Raw genomic sequence first — 15109 nt, 5'->3', positions numbered from 1 at the left:
TCAAAACTTGTGGGCATTGATGCTCAGTGCATGCAAGTATATGCTAGGGACACTGGAGAGATTCGGTTCATTCTGTATTTTAAAGTGAACCAACCAAATTCGCATTTTCCAGATCATGAATTGCAAACACTGCTGTGAGGGAGAACATTTTCCAGTGATTCATTTTTTGTTTTGTATGTTCATTAGTAACAATGAATGGCTGCTCGTTGCAAATAAATATTGGGCAAGTTTGGAAGTTTCAGAGTTTTGAGCTTTGTTTACTAAATATGAGTAAATATACTAAATTGGTTACTTTGTGTTACTTTTTCTCTTTTCTAAATTTTGCAATAATTTTTTTAGCTCGCAAACATGCCAGATGTGTAGAAAAAATGCATGTTGTTGTTGTTGTTGTTTAGTCGTTTAGTCGTGTCCGACTCTTCGTGACCCCATGGACCAGAGCGCGCCAGGCACTCCTGTCTTCCACTGCCTCCCGCAGTTTGGTCAGACTCATGTTTGTAGCTTCAAGAACACTGTCCCACCATCTCATCCTCCGTCGTCCCCTTCTTCTTGCGCCCTCAATCTTTCCCAACATCAGGGTCTTTTCCAGGGAGTTTTCTCTTCTCATGAGGTGGCCAAAGTATTGGAGCCTCAGCTTCACGATCTGTAAAAATCACCCCCAAATGCATATTATTAAAGTCCTTTTAAAAAGAATGCAATCAACTTTTCATTCATGTTTCATGTTACTCCAGCTGTGTAATAACTGACGTGCTATAGCCTGGCAGATTTCTCAGCTACATAAAATGGTGAAAAGTAGCACAAGTAGGAACAGTGCAAAATGAAGTCTTGCTTGACTCCCTTGCCGAAAGAACCAGGGCTTGCCTAATATACTTATTAAAGCTGCACATTATAATAAAGAAGGCAAACACCTAATTCACCCTCAACTATGGGTGAGGAACCCGTGACCATCTGATTGTTGATAGACCCCCAACTCCATTCAGCCCCAGTGTGTGTGGCCAGTAGTCCAGAATGACGAGAGTTGTAAACTAGTGTGATGTAGTGGTTAGAGTGTCGGACCAAGACCTGAGAGACCAGGGTTCGAATCCCCACTCAGCCATGAAGCTCATTGGGCCAGGCACTGCCTCTCAGCCTTAACCTACCTCATGGAGTTGTTGTGGGGATTAATTAAGAAAGAGGAGAACCATGTATACAACAAATGGCTTAGCATGTAACACTGGGTGCAGCTCCTAGTTCAGTGTAGTTCATTACAAGTAGAATCGAAAGCATCTGATCTTCACTCAGGTAGAAGGCAGAGAGAGGAAGGCAGAGAGAGGAAGAGAGAGGTCCCGAGGCTCATAGCTATTGTACTACCAACCTTACTGTATGCTTGTGAAACATGGACCACTTACAAACGCCATCTGCAACTTCTTGAAAGATTCCATCAACGGTGTCTCTGAGAAATCTTACACATCACTTGGGAAGACAGGCGAACTAATATCAGTGTACTGGATGAAGCAAAGATTACCAGTGCTGAAGCAATGATTCTTCAACATCAACTTTGTTGGACTGGTCATGTTGTGCAGATTTCTTATTATCATCTTCCAAAACAGCTCCTCTATTCCGAACTTAAAAATGGAAAGTGTAATACTGGTGGTCAACAAAAGAGGTTTAAAGACTGTCTCAAGGCAAATCTTTAAAATGTAGTATAAACACCGACAACTGGGAAACACTGGCCTGCGAGCGCTCCAGTTGGAGAACAGCCTTTACCAAAGGTGTCATGGACGCAAGGGAGAAACGTGCTAAGAGGAAGGCATGCTTGGCAACACTGTGACCACACTGTGATCAATTCCTGCCTGGGAACCAATGTCCCCACTGTGGAAGGACGTGTGGGTCCAGAATTGGCCTCCACAGTCACTTATGGACTCATTGTTAAAACCGTGTTTATGGAAGGCAATCTTACTCTGCTACGAGTGATCGCCAAAGAAGAAGAAAAAGAAAAAGAAGAAGATAATACAAAAATATAGTTCAGCATTGTAAACCAGACCAATACAGTGGTACCTCGGGTTACAGACGCTTCAGGTTACAGACTCCACTAACCCAGAAATAGTTCCTCAAGTTAAGAACTTTGCTTCAGGATGTGAACAGAAATTGCACAGTGGTTAAAGTGGTACCTCAGGTTAAGAACAGTTTCAGTTTAAGAACGGACCTCTGGAACAAATTAAGTTCTGAACCTGAGGTACCACTTTATCTCCTTAGGACTATTCCAAGATTTTTCTTCACTGCCCTAGGTGAATTTAATTCCCCCATATTGTGTCCTAAGCAGCATATTAATAGCACTTTAATGATCAGGAGTTAACTATGCTACTACGACTATTTTTTGTTTTAATTTTTGATGACAGTGCCTTCCTTACTTCCTCTCTTTGGAGTGCTTCAGCTTCAGGTGCTGTGCAGTGTATCTTCATATCCCTTACTTCAGCCAGATGTGCACTCAACTGGGATGGAGGTTGTGGGGAGGCAAAACTGGCAGTTCATGGCAGCTTCTACACTTGTTCCCAGCATAGCTGTCAAGAGTCCCTTATTTGGTGGGACAGTCCCTTATCCCAGCGCCATGTCCCGCTGCTGTCCCTTATTGATGGGGCTTTGTTTGGCTGCTGGCTGGGCTTTCTGCCTTTGGCTCGGAAGGGCTCAGAAGTCGAACATGCCTGTGCCTGGAAAATCCCTTATTTTGGCTGCTGATCCCTTAATTTCGAGGCTGCTGGTCCCTTATTTTCAAATCTTTAAGTTGACAGCTATGGTTCCCAGCCCTAAAAAAAAGGTCCAGGTCTGCAGAGAATTGTAGTCTGAATGGGAAGATAGATGGCAGGGACCACTACAGCACCTACTAAGCATTTCCCTTGCTCACGGGGAACATTTTATTTTCTTTTATTCCATTTTTCCTCCTTTGTCTCTTCTTCAGTGAAGGTGTGCCCACCCCCACAGCACAGATGACCATGTGAACATAATCTAGAGCAAAATTGCCTCTGATCTTCAATCTAGTAGAAGACATTAAAGCTCATTATAGTATGACGCCCTGAATGCTTAATTGACGTGAAAGGCCTAATGGCTGTATTTTGCCATTTTTCCTGTGATCTTTCATGCAGTTTCAAAAGGATATATAAAAAGCTTATGAAACTTCTTATTTGGCATGTGGTCAGGGTTTAGGTAAGTACAGTTTTCAATGAAGGATCAAAGAATACATGGTAAACATGTATATTGCTTATGAATAAGTTGAGCATGTAGTCAACATCTGAGAATGTCTTTGGAGTAAAACTTAATCCACATTTTTCCTCTACATGAATAGACCTGTTTAAAGGTGCACATTGTGATGAGTGTTTGCCTTTGTGTTGTGTCTCATCTTCAAGTTAGAGTACAGTCCGTATCGTTTTATAGGCCGTCACCCAATAAAAAAACCTGAAAGTTGGTAGCTTTACCAACTTACAATATATTGCAATATTTTTGTTTCAGATGGTTTTTTTTACTTTTAATAATGACATTCTGTTTCTTTACAGTAACTTATCTGGAAACAAGTTTTCAAGTTTGTCCAGAAAGTCTTTCCGCCACCTGAATTTGACTGATCTGTAAGTAATTGTTTTGTTTTGTTTCTTAAATGTTGAGGGTTGGTTGTTGTAGTAGTTGCCATTATCATCACCCATCCAGCCCAAGCCTACTTCACAGGGTTCTTGAGAGGATAAAATGGAGAGTGTTGAAAGCTTGTGTGCTGCCTTGAACTCCTTGAAGGGAAGGTGAGATATAAATGTAATAATAAATGAATAAAAATAACCATTATCCAGTTTTTAATGGACATGGAATATAGCAAGGAACTACTTGTGGGTTTAAGAAAAGGTAAATTCTACATTGCACAGGCCTAAAGACATTTGTGTGCTCTGGTGAATCAGATGGGTTGGTCACTACTACAAGTTTTGTCTCCATACTCCACAAGCTGTTACTGGGAATGTTTGGGGACTGTGGTGGTAAAGAATATGGGACAGATACGTGTGATGAGCACAATACAGACAAACAACTCACTTCATCCCATGGAGACAATTTAAAGAGGCTTCCATGCAACCACTGTATTGTGAAAAGGACTCCTAGGCTAGAACTCTTTAACAGGGGCTCTTCTCTCTTCCCCCTCAAACCACAGAATCCACACTGCAGATTTTACTTTTGAAACACTAGAGAATTGCACTGGCAGTAAACTGTGCACTATGGGAAGCCCTTGAGCAAGCCTAGCATCACCTGACCCCTTGACCTGATGAGAATTACTGAGCCCTTGGTGAAGCAGCAGACTTAATTGCTTCACCTAATTAAAGTTTTTGAGTTACTGGGGCAGTATCACAAAACTTGTAAAAGTGGACCAAGTGATGCTTGAGCTGTGCTTATGAAGAAGCAGTCAGTAGGTAACATACCATGGTCATGGGAATTCACATCCTGTCGCTCTAAAACATTTCTGTGTGAATTGGACCTTTCGTTCTTTCGTCTTTGTCCTGCTCTTTTGGAACTTTTTTCACATCTTTATTGCACTTGTCTTTCTGGTGAAGTTGTACAGTAAAAGAAAATTTTGTTGTTTTAATCAGTTGATAGAGAAGAAGTAAACTAGGACTATCTGGAGGATTTAAAAACTAGATTTGTGTTTGATTTTATTTCCTGCTGCTTCTTAAACTTGTCTGAAGGCACATTATCTTACCTGGACTCATTGTGTTGAAACCAGTGTTAATTCTACTCAGAGGAAACCTATTAGGTTCATTCATTTCAGAGGGTCTGCTATGAGTAGAATTTAGATGGATTCAGCTCATTAGCTGTAATACCAGTAAATATATATTTTAAAATATTTGTTACATATTCCTTTTTAGGGAAGCCATATCATTTACTGGTTTTAGAAGTTCCCAAGGAGATCCTAATCTCAGTTAGGTCCCATGTTATGTGCAGGTATGGAAATTTGATAGACAAGGGGAAAGATACTATGGCCTTGGAAAGCAATGTGATCACAGTTCAAGAGGCAGCATTAGTTTGCATATTTTTGTAATGTAGTAGTCATCAAGCAGCTGGATGAGAAAGATGATTGTTTGAGGAAATAGAGTGACCATGTTTGGTCGATTATATCTCGGTAAGCTGAGATATGAAGAAGCCTTTTGAATGTGTGAGCAACTCCTTTGCTCCACTGAGTATTTTCGCTAATCCAACCTCTATAGTAAAGCTTGTACTATTCAGTTGAATGTGATACTTTTTTTGTCAGCTCATATTAATGTACATTGCTGGCATAAACAGCCTAATGATGGCATTTTATAATTCTCCTTTTGATCTTTCATCTGGGTGCACATAGACTAACAAAAGTTTAAAGAACTTGTGCTAGCACTGGCCAGGATTTAAGTGAGTTCAGTTTTCAACTTGTGATTAAAAGAAGGCATAAGGAGCACCCACTTTGCTCATGGCTAAATTGAGCATGTAATTGAGACTATAAAAGTTGGCTTGATAGTGGAATCTGCCTCATATATCTGTAGGTGCCAGGTGGGGCATCCAGTTACACAACTTGATTCTTCTGTGCAATGAAAGTGAGATATGAAATTACTCTTACAGAGGAAAATAATCCAATCTCCTGTTTTGACTGTCCTTTGACCTCTCTGTAATCAAACAAACACTTTGTTTTATATGTCGTGGTAGACATGAGTTGAGAGAGGTTTTAAAAGGCCATAGCTTTAAGTACATTTTAAGAGATTGAATTTGTTGATTATAAGGTATTTGGATGCTATAACAATAAGTCAGTCTAATAAAGGAGAGATTTGAGGGGAGATGGGAAGTTATTGGTATAACAAGGGTAGAGAACCTATTATAAAATGTAACAATAAATGGGTAGCAATAATCTGAAAGAAATGTTACTGTGAAAAGAGAAGGAACAATGTACCACATTTGATGTTTACTGAGCAAAGGGCAGGGAGCTGATCCATAGCTGTCAACGTTTCCCTTTTTTAAAGGGAAATTCCTTATTCTGAATAGGGTTCCTTGTAAGAAAAGGGAAATGTTGACAGCTGTGAGCTGATCATTAAGATTTAGGAGCTGGGTAAGTCTGGGTTGTGCTGCTAAAATGTGCTGCTATATCGAAGACAGAGGAAATGTTTCTGAATGGCCCACTAAATCTCCAAGGGGAGCTAGTTTATAATCTGACAAGCACAGCCTTGTAAACAAAGGTTACTAGCCTGGAATTATTCTTTTACTAGCCTGTTGTGGCTGACAGAGGAGGGTGAGAGAGCTCTGTTCCTCCTGCAGTAGCATTTACATTTCTTTGCATGGAGGATGTAGCGACTCCCCTCTTGCAGCAGGCTTGGTTTCTTTGTTGGGCACAGAGGAAGGATGGAGTCTTCCATCACCCTTCTGCTGGCCTGTTTATGTGCCTGCATGCAATTCCATGTGTTTACCTAATGGAACCAGCAGAATAGTGTTTAAAAGCCTAGGCCAGTATGTACAATGGGGATTTAAAGACTTTAAAGTTATAAGAAATTCAGATAAAAGTTAAAATAAACATGAAGCCACGAATCAGCATAACATAAGTATTCTTGGAATAGGGAGGGGCGACAAATCCCTAATCTACTATGCATATGCTTTCATCTCTGTGTACACCTGATTTCCTGCTGGGTATAAATTAAGTACTGTATTATAGAAGTGTGTTGATTATTATTAAGCAGTTGCCAAGTCCTTCTTTCCGTGTCTTCTCCAATACAGTGGTATAGTGTAACGGTGGTTACAGACGCTTCAGGTTATGCGATTTCGTGTTGCGCACTGTGCTGAACCAAGAAGTACCAGAATGGGTTCCTTCCAGGTTTTGGCGCATGTGCAGAAGCACTAAATCACGCTTTGTGCATGCGCAGAAGCGCCAAATCGCGACCCGCATGTGCGCAGACGTGGTGCTGCGGGTTGCGAACGCTGCGGGAGTGCGAACGTGCCTTCTGCATGGATCACGTTCACAACCCGAGGTTTCACTGTACTCCTGGATTAGACCTGGGCAAAGCTTTAGATTGGCAGCGTGGCAGTGTCTTGACAGGAAAGTGTGAATGCTATCTTGAGGTTGTGGGAATTTGGCACCTACTGAGTTGTCTGAGTGCAGATAATTGTTGCAGTTATGCTGTTGAGAGGCTGCCCCATGGATACTTTTTCCTTTTGTATTTGCTAGCTAAAGGCTACCATCCATATGCATGGTTAATTAACATGTACTCTGTGTAGCTGTAAACCCAGATTTGCCACCAACAGTTTAGCAAGCTGGTAGAGATACACTTGCCAAGGAATCAGAATTGGCTGCAACTTCTTGTCTAGTGGTTAGTTGGTGACAAATTGATACATTTATGTTCCGAAGCCACTGTTTACATTTCAATGGAAGCCTCACTTTCTGCCAATGGAAAATTTCAATGGAATCTAAAGCTCCAGAGAGACATTTTTTTGTTAGGACCATGGCAGGCAGAGAGACAGAGGGAAAGAGATTGAAACTTCCTCTCCCTCCCCATCTCCAGTCCCGAGGCTCTTTGGGCTTCACTTCTCACTGCTATTCACATAACAAAAATAAAAACAAACCATGTCTGTAAATTTTACTCAGTTTATCCCTCAGATGCCAGAAATTCAGCATTCCATTTAATGAGAGAGGGGACACTGGGAAGACCAGACCAACTCCCAGCCTTCTCCACTGCCCCGTGTTAAAGGAGAATTAAGGTGGGACGTGAGTCTGTTTGGTACAGTTGTCTCTCTTCATTGCAAATCCCATCCTCTCCCTCTGTGCTGTCTCCCACGCACCACTGGAAGAAATCCAGTGCTGACCCAAACCACAAGGTTTGTAGGAGTGGGGTCTTAACTTTTCCAGTCTGTTAGCAAGAATTTGTCAAATCTGTAGAACAGTCTGTTTTGATCGGAATTATCTGCTTTGGCTTGGGTCCAGTCCAAATCAAGAGCTTTGGAAACATCTGAACTGTTGTGAACATTCTGCTGAGATTGCATTGGCAAAAAGGATTTTGAAGATTGTGGTCAAATCAAATATAACTCCTGTAGATTATTATAATTAGTGCTGGTTTGTTTCTTCTTTTAATGAAATGTCTTTGGCGGCTCAAGCGGCACATAAAAAATTATCCTCATGAAACATAGGTATGCTTTTATGAGCAAAGTTGAGATAATGTTCCGTTCCTGAGCCAGACATCTGGATGTTCTGTGTTGTGTTTGTCTCCAGCATCTTTGCACTTAGCGCTGATTCGTGGCTTTCATGTGTGCTTTAATTATAATAGTTTTGCAAAGCTTTCATTTGAATTCCTCAATATGTGCTTACATGCTTAGAGTATGCAGTTCAGCTTTTGTTTGTTATTACTCTTTGATATTAGTTAAACACTTTTTGCGTCATTGCCTAGAGATCTACAGATTATTTCTTTTTAGAATAATTGCATCACTTACTTTGAATACATTTCTTTGGTGCTTCAATATAAAGGGAGCTAACTTTATCCCAGAATATGAAAAACATTTTAAAATTTACTTTCTCCAGAAATAATACTGGAAATCCGATACGGTTCATATTCCTGGTGCATAATATTTTTGTTGAAATATATGGAATTGCTCAATAGGTTGATTCTGTGCTTAGCACAGCTCAAACTAATGGTAGAACACTACTGAAGTCAGTGGAATCACATCTCTTTCCTCCAGTTCAAGACCTGGTCCTTGGGCTGAAACATTTAGTCTATTCATCAGTTGGATTAATAGGTTAGAAAACATTTGATTTTAAAAATGTGTCCCTAATTAATTGGGAGTTTTAGAAAATTGTCAAGTTGTTTTTTTTAAGATACATGTATGTATAAAGAAATAAATATGTATGATATTGACAGTATCAAGTGCCATGTTAGAAGATGTATTCCTTTCTTCTCTCACATACATCTGTGAATGCCTGCTACAAGACTTGCATGAATATTGTCTTATTCATATACAGATTGTATTGATTAATAGATTGAAATGTATGGGCTTATGCACAATGCGCATAGGTCCTGTTTCACACCCTTGCGTTTAGGTATGTTAAAGATGGAGCAATCATGCCAGGTGGGAGTGGGAAAGAGCTATGTTGATTGCTCTCCATCAAGGACAGGTAACATTCAGTCGAGCCTTAACTACTTCTTAATTAGGTGACAGTCCTGCCTGGTCTCATATCAAACTTTAATTTGGAGCAACTTTTTTTTAAAATGCATTTGTACTTACTGTTTTGTATATTGTTAATTAGTTTTGGAGAAGAAAACCATATTTCCTGTCTTTTTAATCTTTGTAGGATTTTGGATGGCAATCCGTTCAAGTGTAACTGTGACATTATGTGGATCAAGATATATCAAGAGACCAAGTTTCCAAAAACTCAGGATTTTTACTGTATGAATGACTTCAACCAGAACATATCTCTGAGGGAGAAGCCAGTCACAAACTGTGGTAATGCACTTTTAATGTAGAATGATTGGCATGTGTGTTTGACGTTGCTAAAAATTTTGGAGCATAACCCATTAAGCACTTTCCCTGTCCAAACCCCATTTAATCAAACTTTTATTAGATCATTTCTTCATGGATTAGATTCTTGTTTATAATCCAGGTGCTAGTCTGGTTTGTGAAAGATAAAAATCATACTTCAGGAGAATGTTTAAAGTTAAGTTGTGCATACCTGTTTCTTAATCAGTCTTAATTGTGTGCAGGATTTCTGCTGGAAATGTGACTTTTGTCACTTTTTAGATTCACTTGTTAGAATGATTTTTCAAGTGAAAGTCCTATTTTGCCTGGTGAAGAGTGGATAAAACTTCCAAAGTTAGTCCATCTATTCTGTGTTGCATTATGAGCACCTTGACAACTGTTGATATTCTGTTACACTGTGACTGTCTGTTAAGCCGAAACAGATAATTTCAGGTTGAATGAACCACAGAATTGTTCCCATTCTACATCTTTTTTAAATTTCAAAATGTGTCCATCCACTTTTCAATATTTAGTCAGCAAGTTGCACTTGCTAAAAAGAGATTTTTTTTGTGGGAGGATTTCATTGATACAGCAGTGGAGAGAGAGAGAATTGGAAAAAATTGCCTCCCCCCTGCAGGAACTTCTGTTGAATCAAAAGCCCTTACATTCATTGATGAACACTTCGCATCCAAGCCTGTGTATTTATATGAATTATTAGGTGTCTTGCCTTTTCTGAAGCTTATATTGTAGAAATGGGAAGGTCCAAAATACCATCTACTCTACACTGTCCATGCCATCCAGTGGCTTATACCAGTTGCAGAAATGTCTGTTCCTCTCAGGGCACTGATATTATATAGGCTTTAGGTCTGCTGAGCTTATAGAAAAATATGTTAACTTCTGTTTCCTCCACATGCTAGTTCTTTACTCTGAGATACTTCCCTCTAAGGAGTGCATGGCAGAGATCTCCCTTCCTCCCCCTTTATTTTTGTTATGCTGTCCTTCCAGGTGCCCTTGCATTCAGGGTGCCCTTGTCTAGCTCAGGCATAGGCAAATTCCGGCCCTCCAGATGTTTGGGACTACAATTCCCATCATCCCTAGCTAACAGGACCAGTGGTCAGGGATGATGGGAATTGTAGTCCCAAACACCTGGAGGGCCGGAGTTTGCCTATGTCTGGTCTAGCTGCTCTGGGGAAGCAATTTTGCCTAAGAGAATAGCATTGGATTGAGTGCAGAGGCTTCATTGTCAAAAACTCGCCAAGCAGTCCTGCCAGAACTGATCCATGTGCTTTCAGCTGACAAACTAGGGACCTGAGCATCCTTTCCAGAGTCCTCCAGCTCTGAGGCAAGCAACATTTTAAAGGTTTATGCTTCTAATTTTTCTGCTTAAAAATACACACTTTGCATTAAAAGTAGGAATAAAGAAATAATTGGTTTAACCGAGAAACAGGAAGCATGTAATGTGTTGTTTTCAAGTTTAGGAGCAAATACATGGTCACTCGTTTTTCTTCCTGTTCTGTGGAAACAGACTGCTTTTGACTTGTTTTTCTGCTCAGATAATTCAACCCAAGAGATGAACACCCACTTCTTCTTTGACTTAGCTTTTTTAAAGCAACGTTGTTGTACATATTTATTTGATGCAATAATTAAATTAATTGTCATTGCTTCATTCTGAATTCCTGTGAACTTGCAAGAGGACAAACATTTTTTTAAAAAAAAGAATCAAGGATGTAGGAAGTCAAAGCCGTTTGTTCATTTATTTTGACAGATGTTCTACATTTTGTATGGTTATAATTTCCTCAATATATTGCAAATTTAGTATTGTACAGAAGGCAGTATAAGTGTTAGTAATGCAAGGCCTTACAGCAGTCAACTGCTAATAAATTACTTGCTGGGAAATGAAGTGAGACTGTTGTGGTTTCTTGGTAAGGTTATTCACATTAGCAGAGCAGTGAAGCAAGAAATAGAAATTGTTGGTGGTACTGCCTGTACTCTCTTTTTATGGTTGAAATGGTCAAAGACTTGCTTTTAATGCTTAGCTGAAAATAAACATTAAGTGTGCAATGGAAGTTTATTTTCTAACCCTGGTAAAATATTAACAAAGAGAACTATTAAGAGTAGGTCAGATTTGGCTTACTTCTCGCTCTTTTCTTAAGTATATTTCAGCTGGTTCTTAGACTGCTCATTGATGAACTGTAGGGGACTTTCCCAGTGGCGTAGCGTGGGTTGTCAGCACCCGGGGCAAGGCAAGTAATTTGCGCCCCCTAACCCGTGGATTTTAGCAGGGGCAGAGAGCTGCGAGTGTGAGCGCGCCCCCCCCGATGTTGTGCCCGGTGTGGCCAGCCCCCCTGCACCCCCCACGCTACGCCACTGGACTTTCCTTCTTTCCAGCTGTTAAGTTGCGTTAAAAATACCGTTTGTTTATGTTTGCTGCTGGCTTGCCATTTGTTGACTTCATTTGGAGGTGGCATATAAAATAATGTCATTTAGAAGGTATTGTTAAATGTTTAGTTAGCAAATCAGGGTGTTTTTGTGTGGTTTATGATTATGTCATTAAAATAAGGAAAAATCTGTGTCACGGTAAATGTTCAAGCTCCTGAATAACTTTTGCTGTGAAGTATTGTATTTGTGTAGCAGTTACATTCTGTTGGTTGTGGCCAATGTTAGTCCTACTCAGAGTAAGCCCATTAAAATTTATGGGTGTGACTAACTTGGGCGGGATTTGGCTAATCACTCCCACTAATGGAAGGACCCAAACCAATGGCTTCAAACTATAAGAGTAAACATCAGGAAGAACTTTCTGATGGTAAGAGCTGTTCAACAGTGAAACTCCCTGGGGAGGTGTGTGGACTCTCTTTCATTGGAGATTTTAAGCAGATGTTGGATGCACATCTGTCATGGATGGTTTAGTTGAGATTCCACTTTGCAGTGGGGTGGGCCTCAGGTTCCCTTCCAACTCCCCATTTCTATGAATCTATGACTCAGGCTAGCACAGTGGTACTTTCCCCTATTCCCCTCTCCCCTGTGCCCCTGGAAATTGGCTAGGGAAAGCAGGAGAACCCCAAAACAACATGTCAGAGCAGGAAAGGGACGGGGGTTGTTCCATCTGGTGAGCTGAAAAGCTTGCAGTGATAGAGCAGCTGTTGTAGTGCTGTGCTGAATTTCCCCCATTAATTCCAGTGGGTTTTCTGTAAGTACAGTGGTACCTGGGGTTACATACGCTTCAGGTTACAGACTCCGCTAACCCAGAAATATTACCTCGGGTTAAGAACTTTGCTTCAGGATGAGAACAGAAATTGTGCAGCGGCAGCGCAGCAGCAGTAGGAGGCCCCATTAGCTAAAGTGGTGCTTCAGGTTAAGAACAGTTTCAGGTTAAGAACAGACCTCCAGAACGAATTAAGTTCTTAAACCGAGGTACCACTGTACTGTACAAGTTAGTTGGAGACAACCCGATATCTGCATCTTGGGACCAAACCAGACCTACATGCATTTATTAAACGCAGGCTTGCCCATTTGGCTATAAAGTTAGTGTGTGTGTGGGGGGGTGTCAAAAATTTTATACCACATGGAATATGTGGGGGAAGGGAGAAAAGCCCCCCCCCCCGCCGGCTGACCTAATCTTGCTGTGCTCCTTTCCCCCCTTCCCTTCCCCAGTTGGGAAAAATGGCTTTTAGCAGTAGAATGTGGCAGTATTAGGTTCTGTAGAGCTACACTCTGTTTAGCCTGAAACACTGCTTCCCCCAGTGACCTTATCATTATAACCAAGCAGACAAGTGCATGTTTAATAATCACATCTATGTCTGGCTTGGCTTTCAGTGTGATACCTTTGTTTGCCAAAACTTGCTTGTCCTTTTTAAGACTCCCTGGTTTGGCTAATCTGCTTTCTTTAGACATGTTGCATTTGTTTGAGTTGCCCAGAAATGCTACCTAATTCAGAATTAGGCTTCTGATTATGATTTTGTAAAGTTTTCTAGTGCTGATAAGAGTTGGACAATATGTGGCGAGTATTTGCAGATTGCTAAAATTCTGTGAGCGCAAGAGAGACTTCTGTACTATGCTTGACGCTTCACTTGCTTTGAAAATGGAAGAAGGGATTCAGAATTCTTTAGGAATCTAGGGCTGTACTTCATAGATGCCTTTCCTTTCATTGGAAGACGTTGTCTGGTAGTCTCCATGGTTTCGTTCATGGAGTGTTAGGATGTGATTGCTTTTTTAACTGTTACCAAATGTGAAGTTAATTCCATTCACCTAATCAATTGTAAGGAATGTTCTTGTTTAAAATAATAGCAAAAGGATTCCAATCATTGTGGTGAAGTCATGATACTTGGCAAGGTTTAAAGCGGCTTCTTTTCCTACCCAAGTGTTACTTACGCTATAAAAATCCATTTAGTCTTCCAGGTAATGTGCTGATGCAAAAGTAGGTAATAAATGTCTCACAGATCCCTATAGGGCCTCGTCCCAACATCTTTGCATGGTTGGTGCTGTTCATTTGCTGTATAGTTGTAAATTGCAGGGATTTTCTTGCAGGTGGTAATATTGCATTTGAAATATCTTTTTGTGCATGTTAATTATTTTCTGAATAGTGGAGATATACTGGTTGTTTCCGGAAGCCGATTGACATCTGGACTTTGTGTGTAGGGTAGAGAGTAGGGAAAAGTCTTGGGCTATTGAAAACTCCCCAACATGGGGCCATGTTCCTGTAACAGGAATTGTCTGTGGATATACCTGTGCACAATGCTCTTTATAGGTCACCTGTATGTGGTGGGGGAAGGCATGCAAGCCAGATTTGCAATAATTTCTTAAAATAACCCACCCCATGATTTTTATTTTGAAAAAAAATTAAAGAATAGCATATGCATGTGTTCGGGCCATGTGTGAACTGGTAGAGAGTTTTGTAGTTGTAGGTGTCTGTTAGTGCCTCATATTTGACACTGAATGAGGTGTTCATAAAATGAATGCAGGCTTCATTCTGTTGGTTATTGAATAAGTTCTGAAAGTCCTAAGTGATTTCTTTGAAATGAGATTGAGCAGCATGAGGCCACCTTGTATATTTTTCCTGATACTGAGGGACGCTGCCTGTTGCTACTGAACAATATCAGCGTGAGTGTAAAGTCAGTCTTGTGTTACCTGCAAAGGACATAGCTGCTCCCTGCTTTAAGGTACCAAAGTGTGAACTTAGATCTAGTTTGTATGGCTACATCTAAAATTGTTGTGTGTAAAGATGAAAAGAATAGATGCATTGTTACACTGGAGGTAGATTTAGGTTTGTTAATAATATTCCACATATCTGAGAAAAGTGTGTAACAAAGTGGTTGGCTAATCTCACTAATGCAACAAACCCCAAAATATCATAATAGCCCAATAGAATTATTTGGGTAATTTGGAATGTTGTCAATCTGTCTTGGCAACATTTCATTTACCTCTGGATCTGAATTTGCTTCTCTCGCAATCCGTTGTTTATCTTGACACAGATGAATGACTGCTAGGAGGGCAGTCTAAAACAGACGTATTAGGGCTTAAACTGTAATTCTGACACAGTGGTGTCTGCCTCATGCACACGAACACAAAACATTTCTCTTAAATCAATGTGTGCACTCTAAAAAGCAAATTAAAAGTGGTTGGTCCTCCTCCTCATAAACTTTATTGCACTAGCCAAAGG

The 15109-nt window shown here is 40.4% G+C and overlaps 1 protein-coding gene across 8 annotated transcripts in view; it reads left to right on the top strand.

Annotated features, from left to right (window-relative positions):
• Nucleotides 1-15109, top strand: part of NTRK2 (neurotrophic receptor tyrosine kinase 2) — a 180176-nt gene that overhangs the window by 26871 nt on the left and 138196 nt on the right. For all 8 annotated transcript variants that reach the window (XM_053408872.1, XM_053408870.1, XM_053408871.1 and 5 more), the window contains exons 4-5: nt 3525-3593; nt 9290-9441. In XM_053408872.1, coding sequence (XP_053264847.1) covers nt 9330-9441 — 112 coding nt within the window. In that variant the 5' untranslated portion in view covers nt 3525-3593; nt 9290-9329. The remainder of the gene's footprint in view (nt 1-3524; nt 3594-9289; nt 9442-15109) is intronic.

This window comes from Podarcis raffonei, chromosome 11 (genome assembly GCF_027172205.1).
Source record: "Podarcis raffonei isolate rPodRaf1 chromosome 11, rPodRaf1.pri, whole genome shotgun sequence".
NCBI lineage: Eukaryota > Metazoa > Chordata > Lepidosauria > Squamata > Lacertidae > Podarcis > Podarcis raffonei.
Note: the sequence above shows the minus strand (reverse complement) of the source record. Positions and strands in the feature narration are given on the sequence as shown.